Source organism: Manacus candei, unplaced genomic scaffold (genome assembly GCF_025592945.1).
Source record: "Manacus candei isolate 608988 ecotype Guabito, Panama unplaced genomic scaffold, ASM2559294v1 h1tg000031l, whole genome shotgun sequence".
Classification (NCBI taxonomy): Eukaryota; Metazoa; Chordata; class Aves; order Passeriformes; family Pipridae; genus Manacus; species Manacus candei.
In genome coordinates this window covers 1,643,070-1,667,545 of record NW_026138079.1, presented here as the reverse complement: position 1 = coordinate 1,667,545, position 24,476 = coordinate 1,643,070, and the positions used below count along the sequence as shown (strand labels likewise).

Below are 24,476 nucleotides of genomic sequence, written 5' to 3'. Positions count from 1 at the left end.
TAAGGCATTGGTTTTCCAGTGGGAATAACCCAGCCAAGGAACTTTCAGCCCCTTACTCAGTTGTCTTGAAATGTAGGCACAAAGCTGGGAGATGCTGCACTGGGACATGAGCTCGTGACTGCCCAGAGAAGCTGTGGCTGCCCCTGGATCCCTGCAAGTGTCCAAGGCCAGGTTGGACAGGGCTTGGAGCAACCTGGGCTGGTGGAAGGTGTCCCTGCCCATGGCAGGGGGTGGCACTGAAGATCTTTCAGGTCTGGGGCTGAGCACCAGGGGCTGAGCAACCCTCTACCAGGACCAGCAGGGTGGGGTCCAGCCCATGGGACTGGAATTTTTACCCTAGGAAGGTGCAGGTGATGCTGCACCTCTGTGCAGCTCTGGGCTCCTCGGTATAAGGATATAAAGCTCTTAGAGAGCTTCCAAAAAAAGCCACGAGGATGGGGAAGGGCCTGGAGGGGCCCTTGAGGAGCAGCTGAGGGCACTTGGCTGGTGCAGCTGGAGCAGAGGAGCCCCAGGGCAGAGCTCAGCGGGGGCTGCAGCTCCTCCCGAGGGGCAACTCCAACCTCTGGGAGCAGGGACAGGACCCAGGGAAGGGCTGGAGCTGGGACAGGGCAGGCTCAGGGTGGATCTCAGGACAAGGTTCTTCCCCCACAGGGTGGTGGGCACTGCCCAGGCTCCCCAGGGCAGTGGGCACGGCCCCAAGGCTGCCAGAGCTCCAGGAGGGTTTGGACAACGCTCTGAGGGACAGGGAGGAGTGTTGGGGTGTCCTGAGCAGGGCCAGGGCTTGGACTGGGTGATCCTTGGGGGTCCCTCCCGCTCAGGATATTCCATGATTCAACCATTTAATCCCATGTCTGCAAACAGTGACTCAGTGTGACTTCCAGGTCCTGGCCCAGGAAACATCTCTCCAGTGCCTTTAGTCTTGCTTCACCCCATAAAAGAGAATCTTTTGAGGTGTAACCAGGCTGGGATCCATTAGACATCTGTACATTGTGTGTCTCTGTCTGACACAGTCATCTGGTATCTCTGCAATCGAGGAGGGAAAACAGCTGTTCCTGGGCTCTGATTCACCCTCCTGGCTCAGCTGGGATGTCTCCCTTAGGGTGAAACGACTTGCACCCCACAAGTGTCTGCTTCACCCTGCTGGCAACAAAGTCTGCAGTCTAGACAGGTAGCTCAGAGGTAGATACCTCACTGAGGATCTCTGGGGTGGGATGAATCCTCCCCCGAGAGCTGGGACAGCAGGAGACAGCACTTTGGAGACAATTACCAGCCCAGCTGAGTGTCTGTGTTTGCAGGGCACGATTTCCCTGCCCAAGGCAGGCTGAGAGCAGCTGCAGGGTAACAAGATGGGCTAATTTACTGCTCCTCCACGAGCATCGTGCCCCACCTGGGCCCAGCACTTCAGGCAGGCTGCTGTCGGGGTGTGAGGCAACCAGCACAAAGGAGATGCGTCTCCCCCGAGCTGTTTTTCCAGGTGAACTTTCCCTGCTGGGGTGACACGGGGTAATTCTCACGTGCTCTGACTCAGCCCTGAGTGCTCTGCTCTGAACCAAAGCCTCCTGCAGGCACCAGCTCTCCCTGCTGACACGGGGATGGAAGGGATACCCTTCCTCAGGGGAATGGCAGGAATACCCTTCTTCAGGGGGAATGGCAGGAATATTCTTCCTCGAGGGAATGGCAGGAATACTCTTCCTCGGGGGAATGGAAGGGATCCCCTTCCTCGGGGGGCAGCAGGAGGATTGAGGAGTTAATGAGGTGGGAGTCACTTTTGTACCTGGAGAGGTCAGGGAAGGGGGAAGAGGAGAGCAGGATGTGGGACCGGGAGCAGCAGGAGGCTGGGGAGGGGACAGGAGCAGAGGTGCAGGATTTGTCACACAGAGCTTTGCAGCAGGTCAGGGGAAGCCCCCACAGCCCTCCGGTGATTCCCCCTCCAGACTCAGGACTATTTGACGTCCAGGTGTGGTTTTTACTCCCCCGGCAGCTCCCCACGGATCATCCACCCTCTCCCAGGGCGGCACAACCCGCTCCCTGCTTGCCGAGGGGATCCACAGCGCTGGGCAGGAGGGAGAGGAGTGTCCGTGTGTGTCGGGCTGTGCAGGCACACTCACACACCCGTACCCGCTTGTCCCGACAGCCTCGTGTCACCCCCGGGCTGGGCACAGCGGGGCACGGGGTGTCTGTCCCTGATCCCCCCCTGCCTTCCCGCTGCTCCTATCTCAGAGATAGGGCGCTGGCACCAGCCTGGCCCGTCTCCTCCAGGGCAGCCAAAGCACTGGAAGGTCAAGGTTGAGCTCTTTTTGCCTTCGTTCCCGGCGGGCGCCGAGCGGGAGGGCAGAGGAGGACGGGCGGGTGGCGGAACAGGAGTCTCCCCCTTGAACAAACACCTGCGGCTCCCCGGGGGTGACTCAGCCCTCCGGAGACAAAGAACAACGCGCCCTTAATTTGCAAAAAAACCCGGCCTCGCAGCTCTCGCCGTCGCTGGCACCCGGAGCTGGGCACCGACGGGCGCTTCGCCCACGATGCCACCCCGCTCTGCCGAGCCCCGGTGACGCCAGCCCGGCAGGAGGGTGGCTGCTTACTCAGGAGGAGCCGTGGCTTGTGTTTCATGTGAGCGGCTTCTGCACCGACCTGCTGGGGCAGCACACGCGGGGGTTGTGAAATCCGAGCGCTCCCGGCTCGGCCTTTGGAGCTGCCCGAGCTTCCTGCTGCCGGCACCGCCTGGGCCAGGGGTTTTTAGGGCACCCGTCGCCAGCCTTAAAATGCTCTTTGTTTCCAGGCAGCGCTCTCAGGCAGCGTTAGACTCGAGGGACGCACGTTCTCCTCCTTCTATCCCCAAAATATCCTTCTCCTGCCGCCTTTGGTACCATCTCCAGGAATTTTGCTGTCACGGGAGCACTGGCTTCCTTGACATGGATGTGAAAAGAGTGAGGGAATTCAAACTGGGATGCACTTGTTTAGTTTTCTCCCTCCCCTAGCAAAAAAAAATCCTCGTATAAGCACCACCACAGGTAGAACAAACAGCCTCAGCAACCTTTTATTTTTTTTTTTTTTTTTTGAAAGGTTTCTGCTTGAGGCAGATATTTTCTTCTTTATTCTCAGGAGTGTGATGCCTTAGCGTGGAGAAACTCCCTCACTCTCCTATCCCACAGGTTTTTTTTTTTTTTTGGAGGCTCAAATGCCTCCAGAGCTCCTCCAGCCTTTGCAACGCCCCACAAAACCACAGGAATATTGAAATAAAATGAAAGCAAACATTGAGGTAGAAGGTCACTGCCAGAGATCCCTCTCCCAGAGAATAGCTGGGGATTTGGGTGGCTTTTCCAAGCCCCCCTACCCTAAAACTTCCAGACACACAAGGGATCTACCCCTGTTGTTCTCCACCAGAATAACCCCTGTCACCCATCAGCGATCTAAAAGGGGCTTCCCAAGGCCACGGGGAGAGGAGGGAACGCTCATCCCCTATAAATTTCCCCTGGAAATGAGAAGGCTTCGGAAAAAAAAACTTTCCCTGGGGGCAAATCAGGAGCCCGCACCCACCTGCGGTGTCTCTCCCAGCTGCTGCCCTGGGAGGTGGCTCCGTGGGGGTGACACCGCTTTCCAGAGCCTGGCACACGGAGGGAAAACCAGCCCGCGGGGCAGAGGAGCCGCCGGTGGAATTTTACAGTTTGCTCTGTAATTTTCCAGCTCCTCGTGTTCCAGCGCCCGAGAGGTCCGAGAATACCAGCCTTGTGTGGCGCTGCCACTGCCGGTGGCGAGCCCGTCCTTTGGAAAGTCCCCCTTTATTTAAGCTCCTGACTAATTCTTTCAGCTGCCGGGGGATGGATGACACACCTTTCCGCGGTGCTGCGCTGAGGCCGAGGATTTGCTGGGTCCCGAGAGAGAGGGAGGGAGGGAGATTGAGTCATTTTGGATGCCTTGCTCCTCAGGGGGAGCAGGTCAGACTCCCACCGCAGCTTCCCATCCCTTCACCTGGAGCCGCTGGGGTCGGGGGTCAGCAAGTGGGAGGAGAGGCAGGGACAGGGACAGGCAAAGAGGGGAAGGGGGAAGCACCAAAGCGAAGTTTTAAGGCATCTTTCTGCCGAGCACAGAAGCTCCCGGAGTGTCCCTGCGCTCACAGCCCATTTCCTCTGCTGGGCGAGACACCTCTGGGAACGAACGAGTCCGGTCAAGACCATTCCTGCCTTTACACTGCGAGGAAGGGAAAGTCACCCCGTAAAAAAAAAAAACTGCTTCCCCTTGGAAAGATTAGCAAATCAGGCCAGGGGAAGAACCAGGGGGAGAGGTGGGCAAATCCCAGACTCAGAAAAGCCTTTTCAAAGCGATTCAGGACCCGACTCTCTCTCTCCTCGTCTGCCTCCGAGTTCGACAGCAGCTCAGCTAATCCCAGCTTTCATTCGTGCCGTGTCTCCTGCCAGCTGCTGCCTCTCGGGCGCTTGCCAGGGCGGTGGAGGGATTGCAGAGCTGTCAGGCTTTCGGGGGCTGCCGGCTCGGGACTGACAGGCGTTTTTGCAGCTCGAGAAGGAAGCCTGGCAGCGGCGGCAGCGGTGTCGCAACGCTCGCAGTGCCGGGCAGGGGGGGATTTTCACCGACGTAAATAGTGGCTAATTGGCTGCTCAGCGCTGGCTCCTTCCTCTTCCCCGAGCCTGGCTTGGGAAAAATCCCTTCCAGGAGGTAGTTTGTCCAGGTAGTTGTAGTTGGAAGCGCGCAGGTGTCGGTTTTGGGGCAGAGGGGTGAGTGAGGAGAGGGGATGTGCAGGCAGCACATGAGGCAGTGCGGGAATGTGGGAATGGGAGCAGGCTGGCTGATCCAAGGTGTACCTGCTCCAGTGGGAAGCTGGGAAAGGGCACAGCCTGGCTGATCCAAGGTGTACCTGCTCCAGTGGGAATGGGGCAATAGGGGCAGGCTGGCTGATCCAAGGTGTACCTGCTCCAGTGGGAATGGGGCAGGCTGGCTGATCCAAAGTGTACCTGCTCCAGTGGGAAGCTGGGAATGGGCACAGCCTGGCTGATCCAAGGTGTACCTGCTCCAGTGGGAATGGGGCAGGCTGGCTGATCCAAAGTGTACCTGCTCCAGTGGGAAGCTGGGAATGGGCACAGCCTGGCTGATCCAAGGTGTCCCTGCTCCTCCCCGTTCGCTGCCGGCTCCGCCGCCATCCCGCGCCACGGCGACTGACTCACATCCTGCTGCTCCTTCCCGAGGCTTCCAGGAACATGCTGTATCATACTGGGATTTGGCCACGCAGCCTCTTGGCTGGGAGCAGGCAGCAGTGCCTGACCTGCGGTGACACAGGGAGAACCGGCTCCCTCTGTGCTCCCGGGGCATCCCACACACCCCCGGCACACGCGGCCCCGGCGGTGTTTCCCTGGCAGCTCCCCAGGGATCGCGGGACCTGAGCTCTGCTTTCAGTTCTGGGCTTTTAAAGCGACATTTTCTGAGCAGTGTTACGGAAATCTCGTGGGGGGTTTCTTTCAGAGGATTGTTCTGTCCGTCGTGTCGAAAGGGGGAGGTGATTTTTGCTCTGTGACCTCAAGCAACAGCCTGAGCTGGTGCTGTGAATCACCCTCTGAAACGTGCTGATTTACAGATTCCGAGCGCCTGACAGCACGACAGCGATGTCTTTTGGAGGGGGCAGGGCTTTTTAACCCAGAGAGATTGTGGATTCCCCATCCCTGGAAGTGTCCAAGGCCAGTTGGACGGAGCTCAGAGCAACCTGGGCTGGTGGAAGGTGTCCCTGCCCATGGCAGGGGGTGGAATGAGATGATCTTCAAGTTCCTTTCCAACCCAAACCATTCTGGCATTTTATGATTCTAAGAACTCCCAAAACAGACAAGATGATGGGTCAAGACCTTGGTTAAAACCACGGCACAGCTCCTGAGCTCTCACAGAACATCCTTTTGTCCGTAAAACTGATCCTGAGCACGGGGACGCGACGAACATGAAGTCCTGGAATGCTGTTCCTGTGCGATTCTCTTTTGGAGGAGGCACACACCTTACAGTATGGAACAACACACCTGGCCCTCTCATGGAATCACAGAATCCCAGAATGCCAGAGCTCCAGGAGCGTTTGGACAACGCTCCGAGGGACAGGGAGGATTGTTGGGGTGTCCTGGGCAGGGCCAGAGCTTGGACTGGATGATCCTTGGGGATCCTTCCAGCTCAGGATAGTCTGTGATTCCATGATCCCTCCCGTGCATCCCTGCTCTTGGATACCCCCCGCTGCCTCCTCTGACGCACTTTTAGGCGATTCCCGGCTGGGAATGACTCGGAGCTGTTCTCAGAGCGCCGCGGTTGCTCCGGGATCGCTGGTTTTCAGAGCGATTTCGGGGTTTTGGGGGGTCCCGGGGCCGGGGAAGGTTCGGGGGGGACGCGGCACCGCCGCTTTTGCCGGAGCGGCATCGCCACCCCGCGGCAGCGCCCCGCAACTGCAGCCGGGAGCGCCATCCCGGCGGGAATTGCCGCTGGAAAAACAGCTGGAAAACATAGGGAGCACCCGGGACTGCCACCCCCGGGTCATCCCTGCGGGAATCAGCGCTGGAAAAACAGCTGGAAAACATAGGGAGCACCCGGGATTGCCACCCCCGGGTCATCCCTGCGGGAATCAGCGCTGGAAAAACAGCTGGAAAACAGACAAACGCGGAGGGCATCCCGGGACCGCCACCCTCCCCCCGGGCTATCCCTGCGGGAATCCCCGCTGGAAAAACAGCCAAACGCAGGTGACACCCCAAGACTGCCACTGCAGGTCATCCCTGCGTGAATCGCCGCTGGAAAAACAGCTGGAAAAGAACCAAACACGGGGGACACACCGGGACGGCCCCACGGGTCATCCCTGCGGGAATCACCGCTGGAAAAACAGCTGGAAAACACAGAGGGCACCCGGGACTGCTACTCCTGGGCCATCCCTGCGGGGATCACCGCTGGAAAAACAGCTGGAAAAAAAAACAAAGAGAGGGGGCATCCCGGGACCGCCACCGTGGGTCATCCCTGCGGGAATCAGTGCTGGAAAAACAGCTGGAAAATAGACGGACACAGGTGACACCCCAAGACCGCCACTGCGGGCCATCCCTGCGGGAATCACCGCTGGAAAAACAGCTGGAAAACAGCGAAGCAGAGGGAGCAGCCCCGAAAGGGAGGCCGGCTCCTGTTATTTCCCCCGCCCCGTCTCCCCCCAAAGCGCGTTTCGTTAAAACCATTAATTACGCAACGCTCGCGCGGCTTTAATTAGAGCTGCGGCGTGCGAGGCGAACCCGACTTTTTCGGGGCAATAAAACATGACGGGGCACGAAAGGCGGTTCAGCCCTTTGTGCTCGACGGGTTGTTAAAGGGAAGGAGGCAGAGAGAGAGGCCGGGGGAGCTCGTGACTGCGCGGGGAGGTGTGAATTATTGCACCAGAACTCTCGCCCCGGAGGGGTCTGGAGCCATTAATGACTTGTTTTCATGGTTGGTTTTTTTTTAAAGACGTTTTCTCACACCGTAAAAAAAAAAAAAAAAGCAGAAATGGAAAGTAGTCGCTGATGGGAGGATCGGGCACCGACTGGAGCCACTTGGTTTTGTGCTGCTTTGATCCTCTTTTCAGTGATTTTGGGGATCCTGTGGGCCCAAAGCCCTGTTGTTTCCCTTTGTTGAAGTAGTTCTGCCTGCAAATATTCCGGGTCGGGAAGCAGCTCCCGTTTATTTGCAGTGTGTTTTCCACCAAATGAGCTTCAGCTCCTGAACTGGGCTCCTCTTTATTGGCAAAGCAGGAAAGACTTCGTTGCTTTTTTTTTTTTTTTTTTGGTGCAGCCTCGTCCTGTGTCCAATTCAAACCCATTCCCGTTTAATTTTGGGCAACCTGAAAGCTGAAGGAAAGCAGATAGCCCAGAAATAAAACACTGCTTGAGGATCCCCCCACCTCCAAGTCCAGATCCTACTGAAGCTTTACTGGGAGCTGAGTGTGCCTCTTGATAATGAAACCAGGCCATAAAAATGCTATTCCAGGGATCCTTTTTTCCACTTATTATTAAAAAAACTGTGAGGGTGGTGCCTGGGGTTAGTCAGCACAACCTGCTTTCACGTGTGTGTATATAATATAATGCACTGTATTAACATCCCTGAATGGATGGCAACTCCTTTAACCAGCCTGATGTCAGAAGGTGAATCCTTAAGAGCAAACACAGGGATGGGGGAATACAGGTACCAAGATGGAAAATTGATTGGTAGTTTGAACCTTCACTTAAGAAAGACTTAATGGGATGAGGAGATTAATAAAGAGGGTCTCTGTGGCGGGGCTGTCACTGCTCCTGGTAGCCCAGAGGTCAATAATCAGAGCAAATGGATGAGGCAGGTCAGGTATCTCAGCTAAAGGATCTTCCTGGATGTTCCTGGGCACGTTCTGGGTCCATTCACCTGGTTTTTAGGGAGGGTGTAACTTTGTGTCCTGGTGTCCTGTGCTCTGGGGGGGCCTCAGGAAGAGCTTTGCCAGCAGGGCAGGGAGTGATCCTGCCCCTCTGCCCAGCCCTGGGGAGGCACATCTGGAGAGCTGGGCCCAGTTCTGGCTCCTCAGGACATGGAGCTCCTGCAGCAGGTCCAGGGGAAGGTGACAAAGGTGCCCAAGGGATGGAGCATCTCTGGGAGCAGCAAAGGCTGAGGGAGCTGGGGCTGTTCAGCCTCCAGAGCAGACACTGAGAGGGGACCTCCCCCAGGTCTGTAGGGGCTGCAGGGAGGGGGCAGAGGATGGAGCAGGCTCTGCTCGGGGGGGCCCACAAGGAACAGGCAGGAACTGATGCCCAGGAAGTTCTACCTGGACAGGAGGAAGAACTTCTTTGCTGGGCAGTGACCCAGCACTGAACAGATTGTCCAGAGGGGGTGTGGAGTCTCCTCACTGGAGATATTCCAGACCCACCTGGACACAGTCCTGTGCCATGTGCTCTGGGATGGCCCTGCTGGAGCAGGGAGGTGGGACCAGATGGGACACTGTGGGTCCTTCCAACCTCACCCATCCTGGGATTCTGTGATGTTAATTCTGGTGGCACTAAAAGAAAGAAACCATATTCCAGGGGAGGCTTCTCAGTGTTTAGTAAATCCATGACAAGGTCTTACTTCCTCTGTGGCAGCTGCTGTGGCTTTTTCTGCATCTTCTTACTGTTGTTCATGCATTTATTGCCCTTGGAGCTGGTTTATGGACCAGGATCCCACGAGGGCTGGGCAAGGCACAGGACAAAACCATGTCTCTTGTGCTGAAGGACAAGAGAAAAGGAGAAAAGTGTCAGAGGGAGCTGCCCCACCACAACAGGAGAAAGCAGAATGTTCTCTCCTTTCAGCCTGAAAAGCAAGGATAGGGGACAGCTCCCCCTTCACACACCCCCAGGTCACTCCCAGGAGCCTTTTCCTCTCTTCCCTGCAGTGCCAAGACCTCAGGACAGAGCCCCTGGAAGGTGATAAAACATCCCCAGACAGAGGGGTTCTGCTACTTCCCCTTGAGGAGGAATTTGCTGCTGGAAAGGGTGGTGAGGCCTTGGCAGGGGCTGCCCAGGGAGGTTTGGAGTGCCCAGCCCTGGAGGTGTCCCAGGAAGGCCTGGCCGTGGCACTCAGTGCTCTGGGCTGGGGGACAAGGTGGGGATGGGGCACAGGGGGGATCCATGGGCAGGGGGGGCTTTTCCAGCCTCAATAATTCTGGGATTCTGGGATGCAGCTGAGCAGAGCCCCTGCCAGAGAGGTGAGAGAGACTCTGTTCCTGTGGCAGAGACATCCAGGGCTCCCTGGGGGGGAGGAACAGATGAGGGAATTTCCATCCCATGGCTGGGATTCCACTCCCAGGATTCCAGTGCTTGGATGCAGTACTGAAATCTGGGATTTCAGGCTGAAATAAGGGAGTAATGACTTAATTAACCCCGTTTCAGAGTTGAAACATGTGGTGTCACACCATTACAAGGCTCACTCTGCAGATGCTTTGTGGTATTTATCCTAATGCCACCCCTGGAGACTGAATTCCCTCTTCCCTCTCCCTGTGATCTTTAATAAACACTGACCATACATTAACAACCAGGTGATGCTGCAGCTCAGAACATTACAGGCTTTGTGCTGGGTCTTTTTGTTCCTGCTGGAGTCCATTCCCTGCAATTGGGATGTTGCTTTTAAACCAGCACGAGCCAACTGATTTTATTTTTTAAGGAAGTCCTGTCTGAAAAAAAGAAATAATTAAATATTAACAATATCTGAGTTTGAATACAAAAAAAAAATCTCTTGACTTCGGTTCAATCTGAGACTTCACTGGTTACTTTTTAAAAGCTTGGAGTTTTGTATAAACCTCCCCCTTGTAAACAGATGAAGCAAACAAAATGTAAAACCCATCTCCCACAAGAACAACAAAATAATTTTTTCCAGATGGGCTCTCTGATGGAAGATCAAAGCCCTCATCTCAGGCTTGGGAAGTTTCCCTTCCACGCTGGTATCAGTTTTATCTGAGCACAGTTCATCCAACGTTTGCTTTTTTTTTTTTTTTCAATAAAGGCAATTATCTGGATGGACCTGTGGCTCTTAAAGCTGAAGAAAATAGAAAATAATTTACTAAAAACAGTAAAAAAAAGAAATCTGGGTAGGTAAAGGGAGCGGGGAGAGGAGGAATCTCTCTGATTCTTTTGATTTATAAAAAAATTAGGCATTTCCGTACGCTGAAAAACAGCAGGAATTGCAAAGAGGAAATCAGCAGGGAAAGAGTTGGGTTTGCATCGATGCAACTGGTTTGGGCAAACTCTCTGTTGGGAACCTCTGAGTTCAAACCTCAGCCAACCCCCTCGTGTGGCTCCAAAAGAAAGGGCTGGAGGTTTTTCACACAGTGCCTGCATCCCAGCAGGAATTGCAGGGACAGGATAAGGGGGAATGGCTTAGAACTGACAGAGAATAGGGTTAGATGGGATGTTGGGAAGGAATTGTTGGCTGGGAGGGTGATGAGGGGCTGGGAGAGAATTCCCAGAGAAGCTGTGGCTGCCCCTGGATCCCTGGGAGTGTCCAAGGCCAGGTTGGATAAACTTGGAGCAACCTGGGCTGGTGGAAGGTGTCCCTGCCCATGGCAGGGGGGGGCACTGGGTGGGCTTTGAGGTCCCTCCCAACCCAAACCATTCCATGATTCCACAATTTTCAGCCCAGCAGTGCCATAGATCCGGTTTGAGCTTTGTGCTTCTAAAATTTGTGTTTCCCTGTCTGTACCCACCACTCTGAACTTATTTCAGGGTGTGCAAAGCAGATGGACAAAACACTTGTTCCTTTCACAAAGCCCAGGATTTTCCATAGGCTGAGGGATTCATGTCCCCCAGTCCTACTCACCCCCTTGATCTGCCTTCTGGAGATAAACTGATTTATCTGGACTGGTGTCCCTCTCCACCTCTGTCTCTCTCTCACACACAAACACGAGTTCAGCAAGTTTTTCTCTCTCTATTTACACCCTTGCAGAGAAACACTCGCAGGCAGTCCAGCAGTTTGGCCTCCTTGCTGCCCTGCAGGGCACCTTTTTTTGGCTAAAAGGGCCTGCAAGTCCACAGCAGTCAAATCCTAATGACTCTTCCCCTGGGAAATCCTAACCCGAATTATTTCCTTTCCCGCCATTAATGAAAAATTAGGGAAAAAAATTAGGAAAAAAATTGGAAAAAAATAGGGAAAAAATAGAAAAAAATTAGAAAAAATACAGATGATATTTTAGAAAGTCCTTCACTCACAGGTGTCCTGACAGAGTGGGGGGTGACGGCGCCGAGACGGGATCGCCGGGGCTCTCTTCGGGCTCCGCTTTGGGGCGTGCGGAGGTTTTTTAGGGTTTTGCCAAGTTTTGCCCTTCCCAACGGCCTATAGGTCTCTTTTTGGTTGCAGACACGAGGCAGGTGCAGCCGTCCCCGCCGTGGTCCTACGACCAGTCCTACCAGTACCTGGGCTCCATCGCCGCGCCCTCGGTGCACCCGGCCACGCCGATCTCGCCGGGCAGGGCCGGCGGCATGTCCTCGCTCACCGCCGAGCTCTCCAGCCGCCTCTCCAGTGAGTACCCAAATCCTGCTCCCTCTGCTCCACAGGGAATGTTCCCGATCCCCCTGGATGTTGGCTCTGGTGGTGCTGCCCCCAAAGTGCCACCACAGCCCTTCTCCAGTCGGGGGTCTCGGCGGCAAACCCGCCCCGGGGTCTGAGGGGGGGCTTGTGCAAAGAGCAAAGAAAGGGAGGGTTTTAGTGAGGGAATCACCTTTTAGGGAGTGAATGGAGTTTTGGTAAATGAGTCACCTTTTAATCAATGAATTGCAGAATTATTGGGGTTGGGAAAAGCCCTCCCAGCCCATGGATCCCCCCTGTGCCCAAGGGGCTCTGGTGGGTGTGTGAGAAGGGACAACAGAATGATTTATTTGGGGGATGACCTTTTATCTTTCCTGCGTGCCAGAAACCTTTTCCTCCTGCTGAGTGAAACCCCAGGATCAGTTGGAAAAGGTTGGAAAAGCCCTCCCAGCCCATGGATCCCCCTGTGCCCCATCCCCACCTGGTCCCCCAGCCCAGAGCACTGAGTGCCACGGCCAGGCCTTCCTGGGACACCTCCAGGGCTGGGCACTCCAAACCTCCCTGGGCAGCCCCTGACAAGGCCTCACCACCCTTTCCAGCAGGAAATTCCTCCTCCTGGCCAACCTGAATCACAGACTGGCTTGGATTGGAAAGGACCTTAAAGATATTCCAGTTCCAACCCCTCTGGGACACCTTCCACTAGCCCAGGTTGCTCCTGGGTTTGGGGCTCAACATACCACTGTCAAAAAGGAAGGAAAAAAGAGGAGAAAGCAGCACTTTGAAGGTGGATGGAGCTATAAAAAAAGGTTTGGATTGCTGAAAAATTCTCCTTTCTGCCAAGTAATGAATGCCCCAGATATTCCAGCCCTGTTTCCCTCCCTCCTTTTAAATTCAGGCCAGAGCACAGCAGGTTATGGGTGCACACACTGACTGCAGGATGGGTGGGGTTGACATTTTAAGTATTGCACTGGATTGTGGTGTTACATCTCCATCAAACTGTGCTGCAGAGCTTTACAAGCCACCAGAGAAAACCTGGAAGTGAAAGCCACCCCCTGGTCCCACCATCCCAAGTGCCCATGTGCTGCCTCAAACCCACACATATTGGCCCAATCTGTGTGTGTGCAGCAGCAGGGGTTTTCTTAGAACCAAGGAGAGCCATAAAATTCCAATCTGCATACAGCTTTTGCAAAAAAATCCCTCCTTTGGCTGCACATCTTGCTCTGGTTTGAATGCTCAGGGCTTCTTCTGAGATCAGAGAGAGCCACTTGAACGTGCTCCAGCCTGTTTTGTCGTCGTATAGAGCCCGCTTTGAAAGACTCACGGGGAGGATGCACACCAAAAGTAAATTATTTGCTGGGTCTAAGTGTTAATTGCATCCCAGAAACAGTTGAAAATACAGGAAACCTTCCAGAGGGAAAGTAAAAAAAAAAAAAAAAAAAAGGTAATTTCTTAATTCAAAAAAAATCTGCAAAAATCCTCCTGTTCTTTGTTAACACACTCTTCCTTTAAAATGAAGACACCTCATTTTAGTTTCTGGCAAAGAGCAAATTGGAGGAGTTTTTCAGGCCCTCCCATCCAAAGACCCAGTGCCTCCAAAGAAAAAGACCCGATCTGGGACACATTTGAAATATCTTGACATTAAGTGACATTATTCTGCTTTTTGCTAGGGCAGAACAAACCCTCATCTGATGAGTGATGTGTCCAGGTAGGAAATTTGATTTCTTTCTCAGGAATGAGGTGTGGAAGCATCATTTAAAGTCTGGCAGGTCTTCAGATGCCACCTTTGACCTTGGCTACTCCAGAGCTCCTGCTGTTTAAATCTCAAGGTGCTGGTGTCCAGGGAAAGGAAATGTGTTCCCATCAATCATTCATTAAAAAATGGAGGGCAAACTCAAAAAGGAAGCGTTCAGCAAACAAAAAGAGCTTTTCTAAGGAATTTAAAGAAGTTCTTTGGTGGGTTGATGTGTGGCTGGTGAGCTCTCAGAGCTTGGAGTGGTGAGAGACAAGAGCTTGGTTTTCCCTCTGCTTCCCCTCATGAGGGTTTCCTCCAGCACATGGCTCCTCTTCTGCCTTGTCTGAGAGAAGAACTTGTCTTCTGGAAAGATTTTTTCCTAATTATTATCATTACTGTTGTTGTTTTAATCGTGCAGAGCTACCAGCTCAAGGGAGTGACACCTTCCACTCAGCTGAGTCACAATGGGGATCCTTCCCAAAGGGGCCTTTATCTGCTCTGCTTGTGTCATCTGGGCACACCAGGGCAAGATTTGAAGGGAATGAATGTAATTCCAGGGATGTCAGAAAAATTGGAGCAGAATTTGACTGTCCTATTGACAGAATTTGGCAGGGAGGTTTGGAGTGCCCAGCCCTGGAGGTGTCCCAGGAAGGCCTGGCCGTGGCACTCAGTGCTCTGGGCTGGGGGACAAGGTGGGGATGGGGCACAGGGGGGATCCATGGGCTGGGAGGGCTTTTCCAACCTTTTCCAACTGATCCTGGGGTTTCACTCAGCAGGCCAAAAAGGCTTCTGGCACACAGGAAAGATAAAGGGTCATCCCCCAGATAAATCATTCTGTTGTCCCTTCTCACAAACCCACCAGAGCCAAGATGTCCAGGAGTTAGTGACAGCTCTGTAGACATTACATGAGGCCACAGATATGAAGACCTCAAACAAAACTGATTTATCTTCACTTTGGTAGGATTGAGAGTCCTGGGGAACTGGTTCTAAGCTGGGCTGAGCCCCTGTGTGCAAACCCTACCTGTACACATGCAAAGGGAGATCTCCACTCCATGGAGCTTCCCATTTGAGACAGCCAATAGAACTGGTGGCAAGGAGAGGCTCTGCAAAAGCTGGACAATTTATGTTTAGGTCCCATCAGTGTCCCTGGTGAGTCAAATCATAGAATCACAGAATCACAGAATCAACTGCATTGGAAAAGCCCTCTGAGATCATCAAGTCCAACCCTGGATCCAACCCCGCTGTGGTTCCCAACCCATGGCACTGATGCCACATCCAGTCTGTCCTTAAACACCTCCAGGGATGGAGAATCCACCCCTTCCCTGGGCAGCCCATTCCAATGGCTGAGCACCCTCTCTGCAAAGAAATTCTTTCTAATATCCAACCTAAACCTCCCCTGGCACAGCTGCAGACCCAGCCCTCTTGTCTTGCTGATGGTTGCCTGGGAGAAGAGACCAAACCCCCCTGGCTCCCCCCTCCTGTCAGGGAGTTGCAGAGAGTGAGGAGGTCTCCCCTGAGCCTCCTCTTCTCCAGGCTGAGCCCCCCCAGCTCCCTCAGCCTCTCCTCACAGCACTTGTGCTCCAGTCCCTTCCCCAGCCTCGTTGCTCTCCTCTGGACCTGCTCCAGCCCCTCCATGTCCTTCCTGAGCTGAGGGCCCAGAACTGGACACAGCGCTGAGTCCAGGGGCAGAATCCCTTCCCTGCTCCTGTTGGCCACCCTGTTCCTGAGCCAGGCCAGGATCCATTGGCCCTCTTGGCCACCTGGGCACACTCTGGCTCCTGTTCAGCTTCCTGTCCATCCTCACTCCCAGGTCCTTTTCTGGCGGCACTAAAAGAAAGAAACCATATTTCAGGGGAGGCTTCTCAGTGTTTAGTAAATCCATGACAAGGTCTTGCTTTCTCTTCTGCCACTGCTTTACTGGTGTCTGTGTGTTTATTGCCCTTGGAGCTGGTTTATGGACCAGGATCCCATGAGAGCTGGGCAAGACACGGGATAAAACCATGTCTCTTGTGCTGAAGGGCAAGAGAAAAAGAGAAAAGCATCAGGCTCTGCTCGGGGGGGGGGCAGCAATGGGACAAGAGGAATGGACAGGAACTGATGCCCAGGAAGTTCCACCTAGACATGAGGAAGAACTTCTGACCTGAATAGCCAAGAGAAAAGGACAAAAGTGTCAGAGGGAGCTGCCCCACCACAACAGCAGAAAGCAGAATGTTTGTTCTCTCAGCCTGAAAAGCAAGGATGGGGGGCAGCTCCTCCTTCACACACACCCAGCTCACTCCCAGGAGCCTTTTCCTCTCTTCCCTGCAGTGCCAAGACCTCAGGACAGAGCCCCTGGAAGGTGATAAAACGTTCTCAGACAGAGGGGTTCAGTAGCTTCTGCTACTTCCCATTGAGGAGGAATTTCCTGCTGGAAAGGGTGGTGAGGCCTTGGCAGGGGCTGCCCAGGGAGGTTTGGAGTGCCCAGCCCTGGAGGTGTCCCAGGAAGGCCTGGCCGTGGCACTCAGTGCTCTGGGCTGGGGGACAAGGTGGGCATGGGGCACAGGGTGGATTAGACGATCCCGCCGGGCTTTTCCACCCTCAGGGATCCCGGGATTCTGGGATTCTTTAACCCACCTGCTCTCCCTCCCTCCCGCCCAGGCGCTTCAGACCTGACGGCCTTCAGCGACCCCCGGGTGGGCATCGACCGCTCCTTCCCGGCGCTGCCGTCCATCTCCGACCCGCGGATGCACTACCCGGGGGCCTTCACCTACACGCCCACGCCCGTCAGCTCCGGCATCGGCATCGGCATGTCCGCCATGTCCACGGCCTCCCGCTACCACACGTACCTCCCGCCGCCCTACCCGGGCTCCTCGCAGGCCCAGGGCGGCCCTTTCCAGGCCGGCTCCCCTTCCTACCACCTGTACTACGGCACCTCGGCCGGCTCCTACCAGTTCTCCATGCTCTCCGGGGGCGACCGCTCCCCGCCGCGCATCCACCCGCCCTGCACCAACGCCTCCACGGGCTCGGCGCTGCTCAACCCCAACCTGCCCAGCCAGAGCGACGTGGTGGAGGCCGAGGGCAGCCACAGCAACTCGCCCACCAACATGGCCAGCACGGCGCGGCTGGAGGAGGCCGTCTGGAGGCCCTACTGACCCCCCGGGAGCTCCCCCGGGGGCAGGACTGCCGCGCTTTCCCGGTGCCCGCGGGCGTCCCGCCGGCGCCCGCCCGCCGTGGGTTTGAGGAGCGAGCCCTCCAGGAGCTGTGGCACGGGCCCTGGAGAAGCACCAGGACGTCCCTGAGCTTCTGGGGGAAAGGAGGACGCCCCGGTTCGGTGGCCCGTTTGTCTGGGTAGGAAGGTTTGTCTCCGAGGCCCCGTGGCTTTTCCTGGGCTTTATGAAGGTTCTCCGCAAAAAAAAAAAACAAAAAAAAAAGAGAGAGAAAGAGAGTGTTTCGGTTCACTTCTATTTTTAAGACTTAAAAACTAAAACCAAAAAAAACAAAAAAACACCAAAAAAAACCCCACAAAAAAAAAATAAAAAAACCCATAGTGAGTTTACTGCATCTTATGGACATTTTAACTCTAAAGAAAGTATAGGAAAATTCCCAGAGGGAAACTGTGAACGCTCCTGTTTTAGCAATGCTGTGAATGAGAGGGTTTTTTTATACGTTGGACTTTGTCCTTTCTTTGCTTTGTTTTGTTGGGGTGTTTGTTTTTTTTTTTTAAACCACGTTGTATATCCCAAAGAATATGGAATTTTTTTATGGCTGGGGTTTTGGTTTTTTTGGGGTTTTTGTTTTGTTTTGTTTGGGGTTTGGTTTTTTTGGGTTTGTTTTTTTTTTTTAGGATGCAGCTCATCCTGCTTTGCATCTAATTTCTCTTGGCACCTTATAAATTGCAAAAACAAAAGATTTTGCTCTTTTTTGTTTTGTTTTGTTTTAATCACGCTTGCTTCTTTCTTGCTTTGTCAACTGAAAGAATCAGCCCCTTTTTCAATGAGTTAATTTAACTTTTTATCTCTTGGACTTCTATTTTTTTTTTTTTTTTACCACAATGGCTACAGCCTTGGGTCATTTTCAACTACTGTACTTCTTTGATGAGTTCATTGATATTTATGCTTGATATTTAGACTTTTCTTATTTGTTGATACTATTATTATTTAAATGTGCCTATATTAAAAAAAAAAAATATCAGCAATTGCCTTTTTTTGGTAGCAGCCAAAGTCAAATTTATCCCATGGAAAAAGGCTGGATAACGATGGGTAAAGTGACCTCCTAATTACCTAGAAATGTTGTTTACAATTATCTCACTCTCAGCTCGCTGGGCTCAGATTCCCAAAGGCATTGAGGCGCCCAATTCCTGCTGGAAGGCACCAAAATCCCTGGGAATTTCAGTGGAGTCATCTCTCCCTACTGCTCCCACGCTTTTCCTTCATTGCCAGCGGTGACCCTCAGGATCAGGGATCAGGATGTAGGTATTCCATGAGGCAGATTCAATATTCCCTAATTAATGGGGAATTCCCTAATTAACGGCCCCGCTCCGCTCCCGGGCTTGTCTGGGCTTCCCAACGGTGCCAGTGGTGGCCTCCTGGTCCTTCAGAAGCGAAAACCAACCCGCAAATCTGAGGGTGGTGAGGCACTGGAACAGCTTTCCCAGAGAATTTGTGGCTGCCCCATCTTTGGGAGTGTCCAAGGCCAAGTTGGGTGGAGCTCTGAGCAACCCCTGTCCGTGGCACGGGGTTGGATTGGATGTTCTTTAAGGTCTCTTCCAACCCAACCCACTCCATGGTTGATTTCAGGCAGGGCACAAGCACATCAGATGTCACTGTAAAGTTTATTTGTTGTGTGAGGGCACCGTTTGATCGGGAGGGTTTGATCCGAGGGCAGTCCTTGCGCTGCTCCTCGAGCCCAAACTGCCGATGCTGCGCGTCCCAAACGAGCTGATTGTTATTTAATGTACCTCTTGAAACGAGTGAAACCCAATTGCAGGTCAACTCAGAGAGTTATTTGAAAGCAGGGCTTCAGATCAGTGTTTGATGTTGTAAAAGTAAAAAAAAAAAAAAAAAAAAAAAAAAGAAAAAGTTAAAAGGATTGGAATTAAAAAGATCCTTGGCTGCAGGCAGCAAAACAGCTGAATTTATTTAAAACCATTTGTTTTTCGAGATTTCTTTTTTTTTTTCTTTCCTTTTTTTTTTATGTGTATATGATTTTGCTTCTTTGTTTAAATCAGATGCAGTAGCACTTTTTGGTGTTGAAAAGTTCCGAATCGAAGAGTTTACCTTGTCGATAAGGTCATTTTTTTTTTATTTTGTGCAGAAAACAGGGAGTGTTTCAAGAGAGATCCCCAGCAAATGTCCAAATTGTCTCTGATAAAACACACACGTGGCCTTGTGCTTCTCATTTAGTGGGACATTCTTTATCATTTCCCAGAGTTTGCTCCAAACCAAAAAAAAAAAGGCAGAAAACCTCAAAATTATGTCAGAATACTTAAAAATATATTTTGGAAGTCTGAAAACCTGGCTGAATGCAGAAATACAGAGACTTTACCTCTTGTGGCATTTCCACAGTTGGACTCTTCACCTCTTCAGCAGCCTGAAAAAAAAAAAAAGTCCTTCATCACTAAAGAGCAGCTCTTGGTGCAGAATCCATCTGACATGTTCTCTGGGGCTGGGCAATTTTAATCTTCATTTGTTACAGCTCCCACATGTGCCTTGTGACTGGACCACCCAAGTGCTGGGAGGGGAACCCAGGAGGGAGGGAGTGGAGCTCGGAGGAGGGAAGGGCTGCCATGGCCAGGAGACTTGGAGAGGGATTTTCCACAAGGGCATGGAGTGACAGGACAAGGGGAATGGCCTTTAGCTGAAGGAGAGCAGGGTGAGGTGGGATATTAGGAAGGAATTCTTGGCTGTGAGGGTGGGGAGGCCCTGGAAAAGGTTGCCCAGAGAAGCTGTGGCTGCCCCTGGATCCCTGGAAGTGTCCAAGGCCAGGTTGGACGGGGCTTGGAGCAACCTGGGCTGGTGGAAGGTGTCCCTGCCCATGGCAGGGGGTAGGATGGGATGATCCTTAAGGTCTCTTCCAGCCCAAACCATTCCATGATTCTTTGAGTTCAGTCCAGTGGCAGAAGGGAGGTTGTTGAAATCACCAAAGGGAGATTGTTGTGGTCACCAAAGGAGGTTTTTGTGATCACCAAAGGAAGGTTGTTGTGGTCACCCAAGTGAGGTTTTTGTGGTCACCTGAGTGAGGTTGTTGTGGTCACTAAAAGGAGGTTGTTGTAGTCACCAAAGGGAGGTTGTTGTGGTCACCAAAGGGAGGTTGTTGTGGTCACACAAGTGAGGTTTTTGTGGTCACCCAAGCGAGGTTGATGTGGTCACCCAAGGGAGGTTAATGGTCACCACACTCCCAGGCCTGTGGGTCACCACAACCTCCTTCCTTCTAAAGCCCTTTGCCCCTTCTGGCCACCAGTATTTCAAACCACCCACTTTTGAAACTAAAAGATCAGGGATTCCCAAGAATCCAAGAGCTGGGCATCCCTCAACCTGGAGATCAGAACACTTTTTACGTCTTCCCATCCACTTTCTCCACTCTTCTCCTTAAACTGAAGCTCAGTTTTGCTCTCCCTGGTGTGAAGGGGGTGAGGAGCTGCAGAACTGGTCACCACACTTCCCCAGTGTCTTACTGACACTTTACTGGGATTTCCCACTCTCTCCCTCGTGGGGATTTCAAGCAACTAAATTTTGGATCCAACCTCTCTGTGCACGTCAAGCACAGCACAAAGCATCACCCCCTTGAGGGAGGAAGCACCAAGTTCATTATCCCTGGCAATTAATCTGGGCAATCACTGGGGGTCTCAGTGTTTGTGTAAACCACAGTTTACCCAAATCTGTATTTTTGTAGCCACCCCACAACCCACCAAGGACAAGCAAAGATCTTCAATGCCCTCACGTTGTTCCTGTTGTGTCTTAAGAGCACTTAGCAGGCAGAAAAAGGACATTTGGAGAGAACATTTCCCCCATCCACATCTCCAAATCGGAGTATATAAGTAGAGATTTATATGTGTATATATAAAATATATGTATTTATATAGTTTTATCACCCCGGGAGCTGGGTGGGATTAAAAAAACAGAGCTGTTGTGCTCCTGGTGTTGCAGTCAGGGAGTGCTTTAGGTGCCTTCCCCTCCCAAAATGGAGCTCAGGGCAGTGCTGGCTGTCAGCTTGGGTGTTCCTTTCACAAGACACAACTCCCTGCCCGGATGCAGCCACGTCAAACAGCTTCCAACCAAGCACAGGGCCAAAGATGTCCCTCTCCAACAACATCTACGCTCATTTAAGAGCCTCCTGCTCTCTTCCAGGAGCTTTAGTCCGAGGATGGGTTGGATTTGTAGGATTAGGCCAAATTCTCCGCTGGGAAGGAGCGAAACCCTTCCCTCCAACCCCCCCCCAAAGTGTTCCCAGTTACCTGCACTCTTGAAACCTTCGTTTTTCTGCTTTCTGGGTGACCTTTTCCATTGTTTGGTGTGTTTTGAAGATTCAGGGAGAAGTGGATCCTTGTTTTCCTGCCTCGTATTTTTGTTTTTGTTCACCTTCGCTCGGTCAGTACCAACCACTCGGCATTTTTCTCCTCGTCCTAAAAAAGGGTTGCATCGACAGAGTTACTTGTATTTATGTCTGTAAATAGATTTCAAAAGCTTCATAGCAAAATATTTAGTGCTTGTAATTGCTCTGCCTTTTTTTTTTTTGTTTTGTTTCTTTTTTTTTTTCCCATTTTTCCGTGTTTTTAATGAACTTACCTTTGTGTTCGCTTAAATACTGTAGTGAGACTTATTTCTTTCCCCATGAGTTATTTTTTTAGGCTTCAAGATGAACTACATTTAATTCACTTTTGTAAACAGCTATAGCATGGTCTCTTATCCGACATCCTCCACTTTTTGTTTTGGTGGGAGGAGAGAAAGGAACGTGCGGAAAATCTGCGGGTTATTTGTGGGATTTCGGTCCCATCTCTCCCTTCAAACAAAAAGCTGAACTTCCAGGGTGAGGTGGTGAGGACACAGCAGGGGACACCCCCTGTCAGAACGGCCCCAAAGGGCATTTGTTCAGCATTTTCTGACTATGTTTACAAAACACTTCCAGAAGGGGAAAACCACCAGCTTGTGGAAGTTGCCTTTTTATTTTTGGTTTTTTTTTTTTCGAGGGTTTGATCACAGGGGATTTTTCCTCTCGAGGAGGGAGGGAGGGAGGGAGGGAGGGAAGGGGTGGCCGCTGGTTTGCTTATTTTTTTTTTTGAAGAAGAAGATAGGAAAAGAGAACAGAGTGGATTTTTTTTCCCCCCACTGCAGGAAGTCTCTGAATGCCAGGTCAGACTGTTGCTGTCCCACAGGGATGGCTGTGTCCAGCACCACAGGAGAATTCATTACAACTACACCCAGGGCAGCTGGACTGCTGCGTTAGTTCTAATGAAGACCTTTCTTTTTCTTTTTCTTTCTTTCTTTCTTTCTTTCTTTCTTTCTTTGTACCACAGTTTCCTCTGTAAATTCAGTATCATAATTAGTGTGAATGACAAATAAAATGTTTGATGAGTATGCACATGGGCCTGGTGAGTTCTTTCCTCGGGGAGAAAACAAACCCCCTCTCCAGAGAAAGAGGAGCCACCAGGAGAAGGGTGTTGGCAGGGTGACATTCACAGCAGTAAAAATAGGGTGCCCTGCCTTTTTTTTGGGCATTGATTTCTTTGGGTTTTACCAAAATGGTGTTTTCCTGCTGGGGAGTAACCTGGTGACAGACCTGCAGTACAACAGGGCACCAAAATAACAGGGAGATCCTGGATGGGGCTCGGAGCAACCTGGGCTGGTGGGAGGTGTCCCTGCCCAGGGCAGGGGGTGGAATGGGATGATCTTTAAGGTCCCTCCCAACCCAAACCAGTCTGGGACTCTGGGATTCTATGAAATGAGACTTTGCAGGCACGGAAGCCCAATAATTGCATTATACCCCTGATTTCTTGATTAAGTTTCCATATTTCAAGGTCATCTACAGCTCTTGTTTTCCTTCATTTTTGTTTCTTGGGTTGGATCCTTTTTGACACCGATGGTTTGAACCCTCCTTCAGCAGCTCCAAAAAGGCACTTTGAGGTCATAATACTATAAGAAGAATTGTTTGTTTCCCCTTTAAATAAATGAAGCAGGAGTGTAATGAAACATTAATGGGCGTGCAATGCTGTTAAAATGAGGGGAAAAACGGGGCAAATATTGAAAGTTCATTTGAAATACATGTATTTATATATTAAATCTTTGAAAACCTCAAACTTTACACAACATATTACATTGTATTAAAGAAGCTTTAAAGTAGTATCCTTCTACACAATAATATGAAATAATGATATATGTAATATATATTAAATGTCAAATATACTTTATATATATTATATATAATCATTTATAAAATATATATAATATGCATTATATATATAGATTGTAATATTTTGTCATATATTATATATAAAATATATTACAACCTGAGCTAGTGGAAGGTGTCCCTGCCCATGGCAAGGGGTTAGAACAGATGATCTTTAAGGTCCCTTCCAACCCAAAACATTCTGTGATTCCATGATTATTGTGTAGAAGGATGCTACTAAAAAGCTTCTTTAATACAATGTAATACGTTGTGTAAAGTTTGAAGTTTTCAAAGATTTTATATATAAATATACGCATTTCAAATGAACTTTCAATATTTGCTTCGGGTTTTTTCCTCATTTTAAAAGCATTGCACGCCCATTAATGTTTCATTACACTGCTGCTTCATTTATTTAAAGGGGAAACAAACAATATTATATATAATATTTATCTAATATTTATATTAATATATATTATATATTATATATTATATTATATGTATTTATATATAAAATATATATTATACATGTAATAGTATATATTTTATATATATTATATATAAAAATATATATTATATATTAAATATATATTATATATATTAAATATATATATTATATATTATATATATTTTATATATATTTTATAAAATGTATATTTTATATATATGTATATTTCATTTGTTCCTCTCAGTGAGGTGAAAAACCAGCTACAAATCAAACTATTAAAAGTATAGTTTTCTTCTGACAACTGGTAGGGAAGCCCTCCACGTCTCAAGTGAAAATTCACATTATCTTTTTAAAATTAGGGCCGAGGCACCAAGAAATAATTCACATAATGCTTTTAAAATTAGGGCCAAGGCACTGAATTCCAGGTGCCTCTTTAGAGGTGGAAACACCGACATATATCCCCTCTGATGTGGCTCCTGCTTACCCTGCTCAGTGTGGCCACCTGACATTTCTTTCCAGCACAATCCAATGTTATCCCAAAATGTTGCCCTCCCATTTCCGAAGGAACCACCCTATGGATTCCTCTCCTTCCCCCGTGACACCCCGGAGCCCTTTGGAGGGGGATGACGGAGCAGAGCACGGGTTTGTTTTGTCCCTTGTTTTTTAACCTGACAGGAAAAGAAACCCCAAACAGCCACAGACAAAACAAACCCCAAAAATACCACACCCAAGGGCATCTCCACAGAAATATCCCCATTTGTTGTGGGGAGGAGCAGAGGAAGCAGGAAGGCCACATCCATGGATCCCACCGCCTGTCCTGGTGGGAAAGGCCACGTCCCTGAGGAGAGTACCTCAGACCCCCAGATGAGAAATAAAATATGGATTTGTTTTTTTTTATAGGTGTCTCATGAAGTTGTGAGGTGTCCCAAGTTCCAAACT

General features: G+C 50.9%; 1 protein-coding gene and 1 long non-coding RNA gene across 4 annotated transcripts in view; one reads left to right on the top strand and one right to left on the bottom strand.

Moving 5' to 3' along the window:
• RUNX1 (RUNX family transcription factor 1) overlaps positions 1 to 22,288 on the top strand; it is a 188,801-nt gene extending 166,513 nt beyond the window's left edge. Inside the window, exons 6-8 of one of the 3 annotated variants that reach the window (XR_007905101.1) lie at positions 11,833 to 11,994; positions 16,370 to 19,836; positions 19,882 to 22,288. Coding sequence is in view for 2 of the 3 variants with exons in the window: in XM_051791232.1 (XP_051647192.1) it covers positions 11,833 to 11,994; positions 16,370 to 16,863 (656 nt within the window). In the remaining variant the exon portion in view is untranslated. Of the gene's footprint in view, positions 1 to 11,832; positions 11,995 to 16,369 lie in introns of all 3 variants that reach the window. The other 2 variants (XM_051791232.1, XM_051791233.1) reach the window with 2 other exon arrangements.
• LOC127472715 (uncharacterized) lies at positions 3,110 to 5,055 on the bottom strand. The gene is made up of 3 exons (XR_007905125.1): positions 4,965 to 5,055; positions 4,868 to 4,920; positions 3,110 to 4,814 (listed from the first exon to the last, which is right to left on the bottom strand). It is a non-coding gene; the product is annotated as an uncharacterized LOC127472715 (long non-coding RNA).
• Positions 22,289 to 24,476: the final 2,188 nt, after the last annotated feature.